This window comes from Chelonoidis abingdonii, chromosome 3, assembly GCF_003597395.2.
Source record: "Chelonoidis abingdonii isolate Lonesome George chromosome 3, CheloAbing_2.0, whole genome shotgun sequence".
Classification (NCBI taxonomy): Eukaryota; Metazoa; Chordata; order Testudines; family Testudinidae; genus Chelonoidis; species Chelonoidis abingdonii.
This window is the reverse complement of record NC_133771.1, coordinates 166,329,468-166,349,540: the sequence shown is the minus strand read 5'-3', so window position 1 is coordinate 166,349,540 and position 20,073 is coordinate 166,329,468. Positions and strand designations below refer to the sequence as shown.

Genomic DNA, 20,073 nt, shown 5'->3' with positions numbered 1-20,073 from the left:
ATGTGGTCGTAACTGTACCTTGTCCTTGTGAAACACTGTATACAGGAGGGTCCACCATGAGAGCCTGAAGCTCAGAACCTCGTCTTGCCGATGTAATGGCTACGAGGAAGGCTGTCTTCCAGGACAGGTACAGCAGTGAGCAGATTGCTAGCAGCTCGAAGGGAGCAGCCATAAGTTTGGCTAGAACTAGGTTGAGGTCCCAAGTTGGGGTGGGGCGGCATACTTGTGGGTATAATCACTGCAAGCCCTTGAGGAACCTCGAAACCATGGTGTGAGAAAAGACTGAGCGGCCGCTTTCCCCTGGGTGGAAGGTAGAGATGGCCGCCAAGTGCACCTTCAATGAAGATACTGCTAGGCCATGCTGTTTGAAAGACCAGAGGTAGTCCAAGATGGTATGGACTGGAACCTCGGTGGGACTAACATTACGTTGGTCGCACCAGCAGGAGAAGCACTTCCACTTGGCCAGATATGTTAACCTAGTGGAAGGTTTCCTACTACCCAGGAGCACTTCTTGGACTGAGGCAGAGCAACGTAATTATGATTGGCTTAACCACACAGCAGCCATGCCGTGAGGTGAAGGGACTGCAGGTCTGGGTGGTGAAGTCTGCTGCGGTCCTGAGTTATCAGGTCCGGGAAAAGAGGTAGAGGAATTGGGTTGGCTATCGACAGGTCGAGCAACATGTTGTACCAGTGTGGCCTCGGCCAGGCTGGGGCAATCATGATGAGGTGGGCTCTGTGGAGCTTGAGCAGGACCCTGTGAACCAGCGGGAACGATGGGAAGGCGTAAAGCAGATAGCTTGTCCACAGTATCAGAAATGCGTCTGAGATCGAGCCCTGGGAGAGACCTTGGAAGGAGCGGAACGTCTGGCACTTCCTGTTCTCGCGGGAGGCAAAGAGGTCTATGCGGGGAAAGCCCCACTTCCGGAAAACAGAATGGATAACTTCCGGACGAATCGACCACTCATGAGACAGGAAGGCTCTGCTGAGTTGATCTGCCACAGTGTTCTGAACCCCTGGGAGAAAAGATGCTACCAGGTCTATTGAGTGGGCTATGCAGAAGTCCCAGAGCTGAATAGCTTCGTGGCAAAGGGGGGAGGAACGTGCTCCTCCCTGCTTGTTTATGTAAAACATGGCCGTTGTGTTGTCTGTGAACACTGAGACACAACGGCCTTGTAACTGCCCCTGAAATGCCTGGCACGTGAGGCGGACTGCTCTCAGCTCCCGCACATTGATGTGCAAGGCCAGTTCCTGAGTTGACCAAAGGCCTTCAGTGCGGAGATGTTGGAGGCTGGCACCCCAGCCGAGAGATGACACGTCCGTTGTAAGGGTCATTGAAGGCTGAGGCGGATGGAATGGCATCCCTGCACAGATCAGGGAGGGCATCAACCACCAGTCCAGGGAGCTTAAGATGACCGAGGGGATCGTAAGGATTGTGTTTATACTGTCTCTGCCCGGGCGGTATACCGAGGAGAGCCAAGTTTGAAGGGGACGGAGACGTAGTCTGGAGTGTTTGGTCACGAACGTGCAGGCAGCCATGTGACCCAGGAGGCCAAGACAAGTGCGAGCCAAAGTTGTTGGGAATTTTTATAGGCCTTGTATAATTGATACCATCGCCTGAAACCAAGGCTGTGGTAAGCAGGCCCTGGCGAGACTGGAGTCTAGAATGGCCCCAATGAATTCTATTCTTTGTGGATTTCTCCTTGTTGATCATCAGGCCTAGTCTCTCGAATAGGTCCTTGACGATGCCCACATGACGGGTGACTTGGGTCTCTGAGGCCCCTCGAACGAGCCAATTGTCGAGATACGGGAAGATGTGTATCCGACGATGACGGAGGGATGCAGCGACTACAGCCATGCATTTTGTGAATACCCGTGGGGCTGCAGAGAGGCCAAACGAGAGGACCATAAATTGGAAATGTAGATGGTTGACCACAAACCAAAGGTATCGTCTGTGTGGAAGGTAAATGGCAATGTGAAAATACGCATCCTTCATATCGAGGGCGGCATACCAGTCTCCGAGATCCAAGGATGGGATGATGGTCCCCAGGGATACCATGCGGAACTTCAACTTTATCATGAACTTGTTGAGTCCTCGCAGGTCAGGATAGGTCTGAGACCTCCCTTCGCCTTGGGGATTAGGAAACAGCAGGAATAGAACCCCTTGCCCCTCGAGTCCTTTGGTACCTCCTCTATAGCCCCCATGGCAAGGAGCATCCGTACCTCTTGCAAGAGGAATTGCTCGTGAGAGGGGTCCCTGAAGAGGGACGAGGATGGGGGGTGGGAAGGAGGGGGCAAAATAAACTAGAGGTGGTATCCGAATTCTACCATGCATAGGACCCAGGTATCCAAATTCTACCGTGCATAGGACCCAACGATCCGAAGTGAGTTGGGTCCACGCAGGGAGGAAAAGGGAGAGGCGGTTGTAAAAGGGAGGGGAAGGATCCCGGGAAACAACTGGCACTCCGTCCTCAGGCTTGCCTTCAAAAGTTTGGTTTGGGCCCTGCGGGTGGCTTGGAAAGACCCTGATTTTGACCCCCTTGGGGTCCAGACTACCATCTACGATTGCCTCGGCCGCGCCTTCTGCCGAAGTCCTGTCTTGGTCTAGGCGGGGGATAAGGGCGGTGAGGATGGGGACGGAAGGACCTGCGCTGAGTCACCGGGGTGTGCATCCCGAGGGAGCACATGATGATCCTGTTGTCCTTTAGGCTCTGCAGCCTGGGGTCAGTCTTTTCAGAAAATAGGCCTTGACTGTCGAAGGGCAAGTTCTGTATGGTGGTTTGTAACTCAGGTGGAAGGCCTGACACCTGAGGCCATGATATTCGCCTCATGGCGACACCTGAAGCCAGGGTCCTGGCTGTGGAGTCAGCTGCATACAGGGAGGCCTGGAGAGAAGTTCTCGCCACCTTCTTCCCTTTCTCCAAAAAGGCAGCAAACTCTTGGCGGGAGTCTTGGGGAATTAACTCCTAGAATTTCTCAACCGCCATCCAGGTGTTCTAGTTGTACCGGCTAAGCAGGGCTTGCTGGTTTGCCACCCTGGGTTGGAGGCCCCCAGTAGAGTATACCTTGCGGCCCAATAAGTCCATGCGCCTAGCCTCCTTTGATTTTGGAGCAGGAGCTTGCTGGCCATGGCGTTCCCTTTCATTGACTGATTGCATGAGAATTAGTAAAAGAACTATGAGTAGCTAGGGAGGTGGAGATCAGCTAAGCTGCGCTCCACTGTTCCAACAACCGACATGGGCGGTAAGAAGGAACTGAAGGGCCGTTCGGTTGGCAGGGGTATATATTCGGCGCCATGGCGGTGCCACTCTAGGGGGCGACCCAGCTGACCCACCGAGAGTTGCTAAGGTAAAAATCTTCCGACGAACGTGCATGTGGTGCGCACACACCTAACTGGAATCAATATGAGCAAGCACTCGAAGAAGAACAGATTGTTTAGCATAAGTAGCACATATTCTAAGGAACCATTCAAGGTAGAGTGGCCTGTTGACAGTTCTGCAGTTCTAGGACAAGAAGAGGGGGTTAGTGGGTTTCAGATTGTTGTTTGTAACAAGCCATAAATCCAGTGTCTCTGTTCTGACTACCTGCACAACACTTTCAAAAGATGAGCCTGGAAGCTTAAATTCACAACTCTGCTAGATGCTAAAAATCACAGACTGAATAGAGACACTAGATTTATGGCAAGATTTCTGTACAAGCTTGAATTTGTATTATTACCCATTGTGCCATGTGCATCTGAACTAGACTGTAAACTCATTAGTGATGAGACTTTGTCTGTGCTCAACACCATGTAAAACATAAATGTCAGTGCTCAAACAAGGGTCCATGTATCCACACTTTTCAGGTTTATGTATCCAGAATGTATGGTTGAATTCTTTGCAATGTGCTGAAAAAATATCTTATCCCCTATTTTAAGATTTAATATTTTCCACTCTCCATGGCCATGTACTTCAGCATGGAACACTATAACCTATGAGTGAGATTACTCAATAGATACTTTATGTTTGCTTGTAAACCAATTGTTTTCTGTGAAGTCTCTCTCTCTGAAGGTCCATCTTCATGCAATATAACCAGCAGTTGAACATTTAAAGAAGAAAACTCCAGTTGTCTTACAGTACAGGAGAGTCAGAATTGGAACAGCTTTATATTCATATTAAGATGTTTTGCTCAGTGGGTAAATTTGGGACAATTCAATTTTCAGAAGTGGTTACATTTATACTGACATTTCATCTGAAGAATCCCATCTACACCCAGTATCAACACTGAAATGCAGCTACCTATGCCAGTGGTTCTCAACCAGGGGTACATGTACCCCTGGGGGTGTGCAGAGGTCTTCCAAGGGGTATATCAACTCATCTAGATATTTGCCTAGTTTTACAACAGACTACATAAATAGCACTAGCTAAGTCAGTAAAAACTAAAATTTCATACAGACAATGACTTGTTTATATTGCTCTATATATTATACACTGAAATGTAAGTATAATATTTATATGCCAATCGATTTATTTTATAATTATATGGTAAAAATCAGAAAGTAGACAAATGTTTCAGTAATAGTGTGCTGTCACACTTTTGTATTTTTAATGTCTGATTTTGTAAGCAAGTACTTTTTAAGTGAGGTGAAACTTGGAGGCACACAAGACAAATCAGACTCCGGAAAGGGGTACAGCAGACTGGAAAGATTGAGATCCACTGATCTATGCTACAGGCTGAATAGTACAGGGAAGGAGAAGTTTTGAACAGAGACCCTGGGGACAAGCTTCCATTCACATGACAAGTACTATGGCATCTTTACAGTGAACTGCACGGGACTCAAGTTAGTTACTTCGGAAGGCTGAAGGGTGGAGCTGACCATGGTGAGGTCTGAACCTATGGTTGAACTTGAGGATTAGCTTTTCAAAACCATCCTCTCATTTTCAATAGGTTTTGGTAGAGAATTAGCAGAAATTTCCAAGGAGTCTCCTATCTCCAATTCCAATAAGCATCAACTTTGCATTAGAACTCCACAGCTGTATCCTAGCTCCCAGTTCCTGGATTGGCAGGAGTTGGGCTTGATGACAAGATGTTGCATTCAGTCCAAGGCAGAAGGAACATTTTGCAACACTTCAGAACAACTCCCAGTTGCTTCAGGCAAACCCTTCAGCTGGTGGCTAAAAGTGTTTAGATGGAAGGATGTTTGCTTGCGATGCAGGAGATGGAAGGTGTGTAGTGTGTGTGGGAGAAGACAGCCAGGGGGGCCTTAGAGCTCTAGTAGTGAAACACAACCCTTCCCCACCCCAGAAAGGGATGGGTGAGAGCCACCCACCCAAAAACACGTACCTCTATCCTGACTGTGTCTTGTATTCAGGTATAACAAGTCTGAACGCATGCATATAAAAGAAGTAGTTTGATCACCCAGGTACTTTAAATATAATCTGCAAAAGGCTTGTGTCCTTTTTTCTTTATGACGTAAAAATATGCCTGAAAGGATATGTCTCCCATAACCTTCCTACATACTACCACCTTTACCTGGAGAGGGTGTGCTGTTCTTGTTTTTTTACATTAGAAATGCAGGGTCTTTATCTAGTTTTGAAGACTTTATGGTGACTGGAGAACTAGTACAGTGACTAAGGCTACGAGTCAGTCACGGATTCCGTGATTTTACAACACCTCCATGACTTCCTGAAAATTATTATAATTCAACCCCACGCAACAGGGCTGGGGCTCTCAGGGAAGGGAATTTTAGTCAGACTGTTTAAAACACTTGCATCTACCGAAACACATTGAACTTTAATGCCTAACACACACTTGGGAGTGTTGAATCTTTAAAAAAATATTCCTTTCTTCCATCATTTAAAGAGTGAGAGTAGCTCAAGACTTCTCCAAGATGCCCATAAATTCTCCAGCTGAATTGGGTGCGGAGGATGAGAGGGGAGGAGGTAAAACCCAGATACAATAAAACATTTTCTTCCCTAAAAAAGCTTTTTGGGTCTTCTTTGTATACAACAAAACAACAACAAAAAAATGGCACAAGCCCAATTTTTAGGAGAGACTTAACAGGTCCCCTTTAAAAATAAATTGTTAAAATTACAACCCCATCCCCCATAATGTGTTCTCAAAACTGAGTCGAAAGAAAGAACGAATGAAAGAACAGCCCGCTCTGTGGCTTCAAGGAGCTAATAACTGACAAAGTAACTAGGTTGTTTCAGACAGGCTGAGTAAATGGGGAGAGGCTTATTTCCACAATGCTATTATACAAGAACAACGTGTGAGAAACGTATTTGAAGCAAGTCAGAGCCCTAGTTGGAGTCTAACTCTTGCATGAGTCATGACAGGAGCAGTCATGTTCCAATTTCTCTCCACATTTTACCTTCCATTATGAGATTTATTAATAGCCCACATACATTCAACCATAATACTTCTTACATTCAACCATAATACTTCTTACAATTTCAAGGAGTTTTTTTTTTGTTTTTTTTCTGCAATCCTCTTTCATGGTTTCCTCCACATCATTCATGGGGTTTTTAAAGACCCATCCCTTCTCTAAATACAAGCCTCAGCCAATTTTCCAATTCAAGGAAGTGTGACGAGACTCCTTCAGAGCCATCTACACACTAGTCCCTTAGTAAAAGGAAGAGGTGCTTCTGAATAATGTAAAACACTTTTCATATCTTATCACTAAGACAGCATTGTTATGCTATACCCTTTACCTAGGAGAGAGAAACACACTGCAGCAGGAACAGAATCCAGGGTTCATGCTGGGTAGAATAAGACACTATCCACAGAAGGAATCCACAATTAACAACTTTTTTCCACATCTGCCTCTTCCTGCAGCCCCAGCACACCCAAGTCTCCTGTTGATCCCAACAGGAATTACATACACATAAATAACTATTGCTGCATAAGGTCTATAGCTGGAATTTGTATGTAAACTTTTATAATTCCACCATCAAACATCTTGGTGTGACAAAGACAGCAGACCCAACAGATATACAAAAGCATTGTATGCACATTCTTATGAAGGAATGAATCATCCCATTAATTTGTCCTAATTGTGAACATAACATAGGAACTAGCATTTTCAGTTTACTTCTCATGTAAAACAATTTTTGATCACCTATCAGATCAATCTTAATCACTATGTTAAAAAAAAAAAGTTAGGTGCTTCTTTTAATGATTCTATTACCAGTTATTTCAATGTTGTGTCATACTAGGCCCTGCAATTCTTCTATGATTATAGGTTGAATGATGCTATACAAACTAACTTCAAAAGAATGACCTCTTCTAGTATACATCTCTTTCCAAATACTCACTTTGGTGATGGTCTTTAAAATAGCAAGTCGATCCACAGGTGGTGGCAAACCCACATAGAGTGTTTTATCCAGTCTGCCAGGGCGCAGAATAGCTGGGTCAATTATGTCTGAGGAGAGGAAGACAAAATATAATCCTGAAATTAGATGCAATACTAGAAATGTGTGTGGAATAAAAGAAAATGTCTTTAAGATACTGTTTCAATGTTACCTCATACCAATCAGGTTAAAAAATAGAAAAAGAGATTGAATGGTTGGAGAAATTATAGTGAAAGAGATTTTATGTATACACCTCTACCCTGATATAATGCTGTCCTAGGGAGCCAAAAAAATCTTATGTTATAGGTGAAACTGCATTATATCGAACTTGCTTTGATCCATCGGAGCACACAGCCCTGCCCCCACGGAGCGCTGCTTTACCATGTTATATCCGAATTTGTGTTATATTGAGTCACATTATATCAGGGTAGAGGTATATATGATGGACATGTGCAGTCAGAGTTTTGGGATGCACTCCCATAACAAAATATCACAAATTGCTGGATATGTACTACCAAATGATCCGTTGGAAATCCTCCTGGGGCTTCCTAATGAAAACGGTCACAGAAAAGGGAATGAATTACTCTCTCCTCTGCTAGTAGTTGCTCGGTTATTGGTAGCCTATCATTGGAAAAAGAAAAAATAGCTCAACCATAGAAGAATGATTACAAAAAAAAGGAGGCTGTGGTTATGGAAAATTAACACATCAATTACATATCCAGCAAGACAGACAGAGAGATACTTAGCTATTTGGTTACCTTTCAGTCAGTACTCAGATAAAGCATATTCATCTGCAAAAAGAGGCTGCACACCTGCCCAATTTTTTGAATATTAACATTTGATAGACATGCCTGGTTTGTTAAATGTGTATATAGCCATTTAATTCAATTTAATAAAAATCTTTAAAAACAATATGATGCTTCCTCTGTAATATGGTACCATCCTGTTAAACAGAAAATATCAATGACCACAGTCTCGTAAAAGGTCTCTTTAAACAAAAGCTAACCATTGTAGTGATTGTTTTGTTTCTGGTATTTACCCAGCAAGGATTTGTAAACTACGTAAAAACTTCCTAAATAAAATAAAATAAAATAAAATAAAATAAAATAAAGCGTGCGTGGAAGGCACAGCAGACAACATTTGAAGCTCTGAAGCCCAAAAAACAGTTTGCTAAACAACTGTTACTGCCACCAAGTGGGAACCGACATTGTCTAGTTCACAGTCCACTCACGTGTCTGGTGTGACATAAGCGTAAGTCTACCCCTCAAGTATCAGTTGAGCCTACTGACAGATATAGGCAGCTTCTTCTTGTTCGGAAATATACTGAGAGGACATTTGTTTGGCACACCTGAGGGTGCCGACACAGCTGAACAAGGAGTTCCACGTGAATTCACAAAAGGAAAAAATATTTTCAGCTTGTTCTCTTAGGGGTAAGGAAAGAATTCTCGCCAAATCAACTATAGCCAAAAATGTTTCAAGTAATATAAAAGGTAAATTAAGAATCAATGTTCATCTTTGCAAAGTATAGCTATGCAGGTGAAAACACTTTCTTATAAACAATCTTCTTTTTATTATTCATTTGCATTGCTATAGGATCTTACTCTTCTGGAAGGTAACAGAGGAGATGAAAGAGGCAAAGAGTTCTGTGGCACCTTATAGACCAGGGGTCGGCAACCTTTCAGAAGTGGTGTGTCGAGTCTTCATTTATTCACTCTAATTCAAGATTTCGTGTGCCAGTAATACATTTTAACGTTTTTAGAAGGTCTCTTTCTATAAGTCTAGAGTATATAACTAAACTATTGTAGTATGTAAAGTAAATAAGGTTTTTAAATGTTTAAGAAGCTTCTTTTAAAATTAAATTAAAATGCAGGTCCCCTCGGACCGGTGGCCAGGACCCAGGCAGTGAGTGTGCCACTGAAAATCAGCTTGCGTGCCGCCTTTGGCACGTGTGCCATAGGTTGCCTGCCCCTGTTATAGCCTAACAAACGTATTGGAGCATGAGCTTTCGTGGGTGAATACCCACTTCATCAGATGCAGAGGAGATGAAGTGTTCTTTGAACACATTAAAATATTAGCTGGCGCTGTAAATCACCACATGAACTTCGTCTCCTGAGAGGCAGTGCAGACCAGGGACTCCAGACTTTATTTGATCTTGGAAGAGAAATGAACATGGCAATGAGAGAAACTGGAATCCTTCATGGAGTTAAATGTTCGCAGAAGGCCATTCACTGTTTTAAAGTACTGCTGGAATCTACAGGAGCTTTTAAGCACCACAGGCTTATATGTAGAGTCTTCAAACACAGCAGGAGTCCATAAATACTAAAAACCTATTGTAGTGAGAGGGAAAAAATGGTCCAATAGTTAAGGTGCTAGTCTCAGGTTTGGGAGAGACCCAGCTCCACTACACGCTTCCTGTGTGATCACAGCCAAGTCACTTAGCCTCTCTCTTTGCCTTCATTTCCCAGCTGTAAAAAAGGGATAATAGCAGTGCCATACCTAACAGAGGTGTTGTGAGGATAAATACAGTAAAGACTGTTAGGTGCTCAAATATCCAGGTAATGGGGGCCACTTTGCATACAAGATTATTAAAGTCTAAAAGTATTTATTAAAAATATAAATTTCTTTGACGACCAATAGGAAGGTTTAGAAAGGATGCAAGGAAACATAGCTATTACAAACAACTACGTTACCCAACACATCGTGAATTTGGATAGAACGTGGTAAAGCAGCGCTAGGGGGGTGGGAGCGGGGCTGCACACTCCAGCAGATCAAAGCAAGTTTGATATAATGCGGTTTCACTTATAATGCGATAAGATTTTTGGCTCCCAAGGACAGCGTTATATTGGGGTAGAGGTGTATATACTAATGTTACAATTAAGAAAACTTAATATTAAAAAGCCTCGAAAAGATCAATTAATCCAGACAAAGATCCTAATACCCTTATAGTTCATATATGTATTTACAAAAATTCAGAGGTGTGAAAAATTATGAGAGGTGCAAGATAGGTTCATACTAGCCTAAAAAGATCCAGCAGCACATGAGCTCTTCATGGGGTAGACTCTGTTTTCTGTGCACGTATAGTGCTTATCACAACGGAACCCCAAAGGAGACTGAGGCATTTGCATGCTACCATAATTAACTACTACTAATCCTGAATTTAGAATTGTACTCGGTTTTGTGCAAAGGTTACAGTTACATTCGGTGTATTAAATATCCTTCACCTCTGAGAGAAAACTGTGATATAAAGAGGAAATAAACAGGTCAAAGATGGGCTGGCCACCTTTTTCTTCTAGCAATACCATCAGCAAACCTGTTTTTTCCAAGATACAGCAGTCACGCATCCATTTTAATAGACTGTGCATTCAGATGTCCCTAAGTAGTTAATGGCCATAAATTCACCTCTTGTGAACTGAAAGGTTGGAGAAATCTGCTGCTAGATATAGATGATGTGGGTAAAGCAGCACAGGCAATTTATCCCTATTGCTGAAGAATCCTGGTTTCTTTCAAACCACAGACTAAAGAAATGTATTACATGAAAACATAGTTGGGTGTTACTGTAGTTTGGTATCACACATAGTGAGGAAAAAGGAAAGGAAGTACATCCATAGCCATGGCACACAGACACACCTCTAGTTGCGTTAGCTACTGCAGGTATAATGGTGGAAGGACACAGACTGCAGAGTGATGTCCTGTAGACTCTTCATCCGGGCTGGCTTTATGACCCGCGGAGCCCGATTACAATACTTGGCGGCGGGGCGGTCTGCTCCAGGTCTTCCATGGCACCAAAGGACGCCCCGCCCCCAAAATGCCGCTGAAGACCCCCAGAGTGAGGCTCCCTTAGGCACGGGGCCCAAATCCAGGGAATCTTCATCTTCTTTGCTCTTCATCAGGCAAGGTAAGGGTTAGCCAAGATTGGTGTCCAGTCCTGTATTTTTTCCCTTATTCTTCTAAACATAGGGCTGCCAACAACATTATCCTTTTCTGGCACAAATACACTTTCCAGGTTCTATGTACGTGTGTGTGTTATGGGGAAAGTTATGCCACATTAAGAACAGATGACAAGAAGTCATTCCAATAGCTAAGATTTGCTTTTAGTGCAATGGTATCAAACACTACGCACTTTTATTCTACTTTCCATCTGAGGATCTCAAAGTGCTTTACAAATATTAAATTAAGCCTCACAATTCCCCTATATGGTAAGTATGATTCCCATTTTACAAACAGGAGGTTAAGCACAGAGAGGTTAAGTGACTTGTCCAAGGATACACAATAAGTTTGTGATAAAGTCTAGTAAAACACTCAGCTTTAACTCCCACTTACTTGAACTAATAATCTGTACTTCCTCTTACCCCTTTTTTCAGTCACTGGCCCTTAAATGATCCTGAAAACCTCAATGATTACACTTCTGTAATGGGGAAAAGAAAAATTTACTCAGTGTTCAAATATCCCCCCGAGGTGTTGCTCAACATATGTTTAATCATTTTGGATAACATCCAACCCTTTTCCATTAGTATCTCACCTCATGCAAATTACAAAATGTGCTTACACAACAGAGAACATAACTACGTGACAGAGCTACGTAAAGAGCTAGGACAAGAGTCAACAAGGCTGCGGATAAATTTAATACCCAATAGAATGCAACAGGTTACTAATTATTGCAGACGAAAATCCACAATGGTGTCTACAGAATTTTGGAACAATTCAAACCCTACTTATAGCAATGATTCTTGATGTTCTTGTAAATTAAGGCCTGGGCTACACCACAAAGTTAAGTTGGCATCATGTGACCAAATGACAGAGGGCACAGGAGATGCACAGCGTTTTACGGAGTCCCCTGGATCAAGTATATGTACAATAGTTTACCAAAGGGTAACATGTAAGGTCTCTACCAAAAGCTAGTAGCCCACTAGTAGTCAATCATTTCAAAATGTATATATAAGTAATATGTAAGGAGTTGTGTATCTATTGTAGAAATTGTGTTCTCAAAGCCTTGAACTTAAGGCAGGTAATCAAGAGGTGATGTATTAAGCAGGTTCCTTTCAAGCAGGAAGTTGCACACACTTATCTCCCTGTCTGGTCCCACAGGAGACATTTTATGGCCTTACACACTTGGGTCACAATGACCCCCACTGTGGATTTTCCAACTCCAAAATAATTGCTCACAGACTGACAGCAATTTGGTGTTGTGAATTTCCAGAGCATGATTGCCACTTGCTTCTCTACTTTCAGCGCTGCTCATTTGGGTGTCCCTGCACCAGAGGGCTGGGGCAAGCTTGGCACCCATCCCCAGAAATGTGTCCTTTTGCATCCAGAAGTTCTGCAGCTACTTCTTGCTGTTCCAAACTTGCATTATGAGATGATCCCACCAATCAGTGCTCATTTCTTGGGTCCAAAAATGGCACTTTGCCACATGGAGCTGCTTTGTGAATGCCATCAGCAACCTAGCATTTTGTGTGCAGTGTCCATCAGCATCCAGTTGTGCTCAAACATCTCTGCATCACCCTCATCACAATCCCAACTGCAGCAATACACCCTCAAGCTGTGCAAATACTAATTGTACATTCTGTATTAACAACAGACAAGAGAATTGTGCCGAGGTCTGCAGGCTCCATGCTTCTGTCAGAGAGATGGTGGATACCAACACATGCCGTGTGGACTATGGGAGAGTTTTTTTAAAAATGGAGCAAAAATTAGGGGATGTGAAAAGTATGATGGGGTGTAGAAAGTGACATGGTGGGAATCTGACCCTATTTCCCACAAATCCCTGGGCCATGTGCTACTGTGCCACAAAACATTGCAAAAATGTCCCAAAACGGACTGCACTGGATGGTAATGTGAGACACTGTGGGAAATCTACCCAGGGTGTGCCACACTTTACATCAACACAAGCACTCCTGGTGAGTATGTGCCGTGCTGACAGAAGCAGCCCAATGTGCATGCGCTAGAGCGATACACAAACTTCAGTGGCTGTAACTTGTGTCAACCAAACTTTGTAGTACAGACATGGCAAACGTCTTCGATCCCAGATTCTGGGAAGGTAGTAGAGTGAAAAACACAATACAATTATTTGACTCCATCTGGGCTTTAAAGACCTTTCCCTGAGATAGCACATCTGCCTCTTTTACACACTGAATTTTTTTAAAAACTAGGAACTAAGGCTTAATTCTCTGTAGATTAACTAGACAGTTTGACTTTGGTTCCACATACAAAGGGAAAGAGATGCAACTAAGTTTAGAGTATCGAATCTGTGCTATGATGACAGTAATCAGAAAGATTTAAAAGAGTTCTTCAAGGTCATTTGGTATGTGTAACAAGAAGTCCTGTTTTAGAACCCTTAGCATGTGACACCATTATCATAACAGATTTCATAGGACTGGTAAAGAATAAATCCTTCTCTTCCATGTAAAGTAGGAATCAGATAGTTCCTATGGCTTTTATATTTTAAAAGTTCTTACAAAAGATCTGTATTTGTCTCCATTACCAACAGCTCTACAGTATTAAAGGAAGTTACAGTCTTACTGTTATGTCTGGGCAGTACTGATACAATTAAACTAAGGCCTGCTCTACACACAGATTTTGTACCAGAATAACTATTTCAGTTAGGGGTGTCATTTCCCCCCCAAACAATAGTTATACTGATACAATTCCTAGTGTGGTTGCAGTTATACCACTATAAAGGTAATCTATATCTGTATAGCTTATTCCTCTTTGCATATGGGAGGCGCTATACTAAGATAAAGAACCTTTATACCAGCAAACCGCATCCACACAAGGGGAAAGGATGTTGCACTGCTTTAACTATACCAGAAAAGTTAAAGCAGAACAAACTGTATGTAAACATGACCTGAGTAGCAACCATTTGTCCTTTACTATACTGGAGGCTTGACAGTCTGCCATGATACATGGAACTGAAGAGACAGGAAATTTTTGTGTGTGATCTTTCTACCATTAGGATAGTAAGCTAAAATTTCTGGATTCTTGAACAACTGCAAATTGTGTATTTATAGTTGTCTATTTTCTCTGAGCAATTCCAACAGAGATTCTCTCAATTCCACAAGTCAGAATAATCTATGAAACATTCTGAACTGATTCAGTTTAAGGATCACATCCTAAGTAACAATGTTAGCTCATTTTCTTTGTTTGGTTCAATTCTCACATGAATTCCAGATCTTTTCACCAAATACACTTTAAATAAATAGGTCTTATGCAATGTAATACATTCATCTACGAAGCCTCATGCGCTAGATGTCTCAATCTTCCTAAGAACTCATTACTAAATACTTGCTTTGGGCACAAAAGCTAATTTCAAGGTTCTGTAGATACAATAATTGATTTGCAAATTCTGCCAAAATGTCTTAATCTATTAATCCTATTTTTTTTTAGCTGTAACACATCCAAGAAGTCTAATATCTTCATGAGTTTCTTTCTGCACCCAAAATATTAGCTGGTCATTATCTTTAAGTGATCATATATAAACTGAGTACTTTACATTGTGCAATTATATTCTGCAGTGTTCTTTATTCAGTGTTCTATGTATGCAGTGCAAGGGAATTAAAGGGCTCATCAGTGCTCAAGGTCTCCTATTGTTATCAGTGGGCACAATGGGGTAACAGCCTCTATGCAATTTAAAGAGACTCCTGAGACCTGGTGCTAGGGAAAAAAGGTTACTACGTGCCCCCAAGACATAAGTTCCCTTTTGAAACTGCAAATAATGTACCCGAGTCACAGAATGCACTTTTCTAATAGCCTTTGCTTGGAGTACATTAGGTATACTCAGGAAGTACTGCTTGTTTCCAGGTGCAAATTCCAAGTACAGAACCTGCCTTGGAACCTAGTTGATGCACTGCACGCAGGTAACAGCTGATAAATCACTTCAGTAAGACAAAGGAGTAGTGAAGGCAGCCAAGTCTATGGGGACATGAAAATAACCTGGAACAAGCCGTTAAAGCAGAACAGAAGTAGTATTTGTACTCTTCAGCAGGAAGAAATGCAAACCTGTGTTCTTCAGAACAGCAGCACTTACATTGCAAAATACCTTCAACCCACAACTCACTTTTGGAGGGAGACTGTTCATAGTGAGTGAGAAAGCCCTTTTGGATCCAGATTGCACATTTCATTTCAAACAACAGATTTCTAATATTATTTATCTAGTGCTAGAGATACGTGGTGCTGAACTGAACCGATACCAAGTAAGAAGTTCTCTGTTTGGCAGGGTTAACATTGTAGGGGCACAGGCAGATGATATGCCTGTTCTTTAGGTCTGGACATCTGACAATCTACCAGATAAAAACCGAAAATTTAAAGTGTGCTTTGACAGTTACGGGAAGTTCGTTTAATAGATGTAAGGTGTCATGGTGTGGTGGAATGCCCCCATTGTCTCATCAGAAGTACTTGCTCAAAAAGTTTTCAAACAGCATAATAAAACAGTGCCAAGTGGGGATTACAATTGTAACTAGTGCAGAGACATGTAGTTACAAGAGATAGCTGCCCCTGCCCCTTTTGTATGGCTCTGAGACCCCTCTGGAATTACCCCTCCTTCAAACACCCTCAGACTCAGAATCATTCATGGAAAAGCCTCACTTTGGGGACACCAGGGCCCATGCTGCTCCATCCCTCCACCCAGCCATGAGTTCAGAGAAGAGATACCAGAAACTCAGCTGGCAGGAGCAGAGACAAGCACTTGCAGAAGGGATCCTAGGGCACTGATGAGACCAGACTGCTTTTTTCAGGTTTTATTCTGGACATTCTTTCCCCCGCCTTGACGGGTTTTCACTCCATTTCCCACTCTCACTGTCTCTACTTCAGCCTTACTCATTATGCCTTGCATGGTCCCCTTCTCCCCAGCTACCTTATTCCCCGCTCCTCAATGTCCCCTCTCCCTTCCTTTGTCTCTGTTTATCTAATTCCTTCTTAACAAAACCACACCCAAATTAAAAACCCCAAACACCCAAAAAACCTGTAGAACTAACACAGCATTTGCAGACCTTCATATCGTTCATTCTAAGTTCTCTCTCTTTGTTCCCACTCTTTGCCTTGTCCTTTGAGACTGAAAGTTCTCCAGGACAAGGAATGCCTCTTACTCATTACATTATTTGTATAATAGAATCACTTATGGACCAAACTGAGGCCTGGGTCCCATTCTACTAGGCATTGTACAATCAGAGTAAGTTTTAAGAAGTGTCATGTTAAACAAAAAGACAGCTGTGTGTGCATTAAGTGGGGAAGCTGTTGCTAGCATACATGAAAGTCACCCAGAGCACATCTACACAGCAAGCAGAAACCCACGGCAGAAAGTCTCAGAGCTACGGTCTACAGACTCGAGCTTGCACTGTGGCACTGAAGATAGCTGTGTCAATGTTTGGGCTTGGGCTGAGCCTAGGGCACTAGGCTTCAGAGCCTAAGTCTCAGAGGTGAAAGTAAGCCGGTCCAGTACGCTGTGATTTAAAGGGCCATGATTTAAAGGGCTCCTCTGGCGGTGATTTAAAAGGTCCCAGGGCTCCAGCTGCTGCGGGGAGCCCTGAGCCCTTCAAATCACCACCGGAGCTCCAGCAGCCAGGCTCAGGTGGGGATTTAAAGGGCCCAGAGTTGTGGGGAGCCCCAGGCTCTTTAAAGCACCATCCAAGCCCCGCTACCAGAGCTCTGGCAGTGCTTTAAAGGGCCTGGGGCTCCTCACAGCGGCCGGAGCCTCTGACCCTTTAAATCATGAAAGGCCCCGCCTCTTCTGGTTGAGGCCAAGTCCCCTCCTCAGGACTCTGGCATACCGGTAAGTCCTTTAAGTTACTTTCACCCCTGTTGAGGCTTTAACCCAAATATCTACACAGCTATTTTTAAACACTGCAGCGTGAGCCCAAGCTCTGAGACTTGCTACGATAGGTTTCTGCGTGCCGTGCAGACATACCCCAAGATTTCAGGAGTCAACAAACAATGGGGACAGAGTGGCCAGAAACATGACCAGGATGAGAGGAAGGCAACTGAAAAAACAGAATGTGCCAGGGTTCTTGAGAATAAGTTTTTTGTGGGGGTGTGTGTGAAAAGGGGAGAGAAGGAAGGTTATGGAGTGAAGAAAGGAGATAGATGAGATGGTATATGGAAAATCTGGTATAAAATATACAAAGCCATAAACTTAAAAACTTAAACTACACAGATGAGTGGCAAACAATGTAAGCAGAAAGAAGCATGTACTGTGTGCTCTATTTCTAATCCTATTTTTTAAATTCCAAGGACCTAATTCAAAGCCCACTGAAGTTAATGGCAATTTTTCCACTGACCTCAATAAGCTCTGGATCAGGAAGCAACTGAGACAGCTTTATATCTGAACAAGTTAACTTCATTTTACATCCTGTCAGTTGTGACAACTTGGAATAGACTGATGTCTACATGAAACTTCATCTATGCCAGGGTCTTATTCTGAACAAACACTATGCTTTTATGTATACAAAAAGGTTAGTTGAAAGGCACCTGACCTAATCTGAATATTAAAGAATATTAAAAAATGCAAACAAAAAATACAAGAAAAAAAATACATACCTGCTTTAAGTGTCACAGTCAATTAAGCCTTAAATTAGATAACATAAATTAAGGTTTTAAAACAACCTTAATGTAGAAATGTTTTCTTGACATCTCTATGAAATAGTGTTTAAGTTCACATCTCCTGCAGTGTTTGCAACCCCGTACCTTGTATCATTTTGTTAGTAAATGAGAACCAGAAAATGACTCTTCATTGTTCAAGCAGAGAGAAACATAAGTAGTAAACATAGATGGTGAAGAGTGAGATAATGAAAGTTGTTTCAGTTATAGTAAGCTGAGATGGTGTTAACACCACAAGTATTAGTACTTGTTTTTAAAATATGTATATTTTTTAAACCTGAGAGTCCCTTTGTGGAAAAAATAGCAAGCTTGTTTGTTGTTTGTTTTTTATTTCTCACCTGGCCTGTTAGTAGCCGCCATAATGAAAACCTGCTGACGATTTTCCAGACCATCCATCTCTGTTAGCAGCTGGTTTACCACACGGACACTGGCACCTGCCTGAAAACAATAATGTGGTTTGAGTAAAAATGCAAGCAAGAATGTGAAACATTTAAATACAGAAAAAAAGTACTTATTAGTCTTCCAAAATACCACTCCAAGATTATGCTTCTCGCAGCACTTTGATCAAGATTCATTCCTGACCACTTCCCTCATCTCCTTTACGCAACACCAGCCCAACTTCATGTGTCACCCCACCTTTGTACTTAGCACACATCTCAGATGTAACAGGTGACAAGCATCCTCCTTCTCATTAAATTAAAAAGCAAAAAATGAGGACATGCTATCCTGTGAAGCACTCGCTACTTGAACCACCCACTATTCTGTTTGTCTTGCTTAAATATAGATAGTAAAAACCACAAATACACAGGCTTTGAGAGCCCTGCTCAATTAAACTTCTAAACCAAATACATTTTGACCATCTCAACTCAACTCATAATTAGTAGAACCTCAGAGTTAGGAACACCAGAGTTACAAACTGACCAGTCAACCACACCCCTCATTTGGAACAGGAAATACACAGTCAGGCAGCAAATACAGTACAGTGCTGTGTTAAACTACTAAAAAAAGCCCAGAAAGCAGCATTTTTCTTCTGTAAAGTTTCAAAGCTGTATTAAGTCAATGTTCAGTAGTAAACTTTTGAGAGAATCACCATAACATTTTGTTCAGTTACCAACAACCTCCATTCCAGAGGTGTTCATAACTCTGAGGTCCTACTGTACTAACATCCCCCTTATAGCTACTACTGTTCTAAACTATATTGTATACTACTCAATACATGCTTTAAAATTACAAGATCTTGGACAGGGATTCTATTAATGAAAGTAGACTTACAAGCCTCTCAAAGTGGAATTCTATTGAACTTTGCTTTTCATGAAAGTTAGGCAAAAAGCAATGGCTAGAAATATGCCTCTATTAGCAGACCAACAGAACTAGAGACGACAAGGAAGAATACGTGGAGACATATGGGAATTTCTAGGTGGGGGACAAGGACTCAATTACAAGAGGAGATTGTTTGGTGATTCTGCAGATATCTACTTGGTTGTTTTAAGATTTATAATTTTATTCAGAAATTAAATATCAAAACCCATCAACCTGCCCAGATTTGACAGATAATCAAATAAATGGTAGAAATTCTCACATTACTGTAAAAAGCAAATGGAAACACCTAAGATGATAGGAATCCCAACTATGCACCACAAGAATTGTAGCTCTGATACTGGAGCATAGGCAAACAGCACCAGTTTCCCTTAGCTCAATCACTGCATGACAGGGAGTTCTCAAAATTATGTTGAGGAACTATACAGAACTAGGGTCTGATTCACTACTGCATTACTCCAGTTTTATGCTGATGTAACTTCCCTGAAGCTACACCAATATAAAAACTGGAGTAACAAAATGAATCAGGCCCATAGTGTTTACATTGATTTGGGCCCAAAATCAATGTCCTACAGAGTTCACAGTGCAGGGCCTGGCAGGGACTCATCAGCCTGGCTCTGCTTTGCAATGGTATAGATCTCTGCACTTTCCAAAGGTGGGGTAGGAACAGGGGTCTTAGAGGCAAGCTGCTCAAAATCCCTCATTCCTGCCCATAGGAAGGAGTTGCACTCTACCCAACCCACCGATGACAATGCACAGACACAGTGACTCCATGACTACACAGAGGGCATCTGTAGATGCAGGCAGCTGTAGAAAACTTCAAAGGGGCTACACATTTGAA

At 42.4% G+C, this 20,073-nt stretch overlaps 1 protein-coding gene across 2 annotated transcripts in view; it reads right to left on the bottom strand.

The window, feature by feature from the left end:
- Positions 1-20,073, bottom strand: part of NVL (nuclear VCP like) — an 84,221-nt gene that overhangs the window by 29,327 nt on the left and 34,821 nt on the right. For both annotated transcript variants that reach the window (XM_032781723.2, XM_032781722.2), the window contains 2 exons: positions 18,254-18,353; positions 7,293-7,399 (listed from right to left, as the gene is read on the bottom strand). In XM_032781723.2, coding sequence (XP_032637614.1) covers positions 7,293-7,399; positions 18,254-18,353 — 207 coding nt within the window. The remainder of the gene's footprint in view (positions 1-7,292; positions 7,400-18,253; positions 18,354-20,073) is intronic.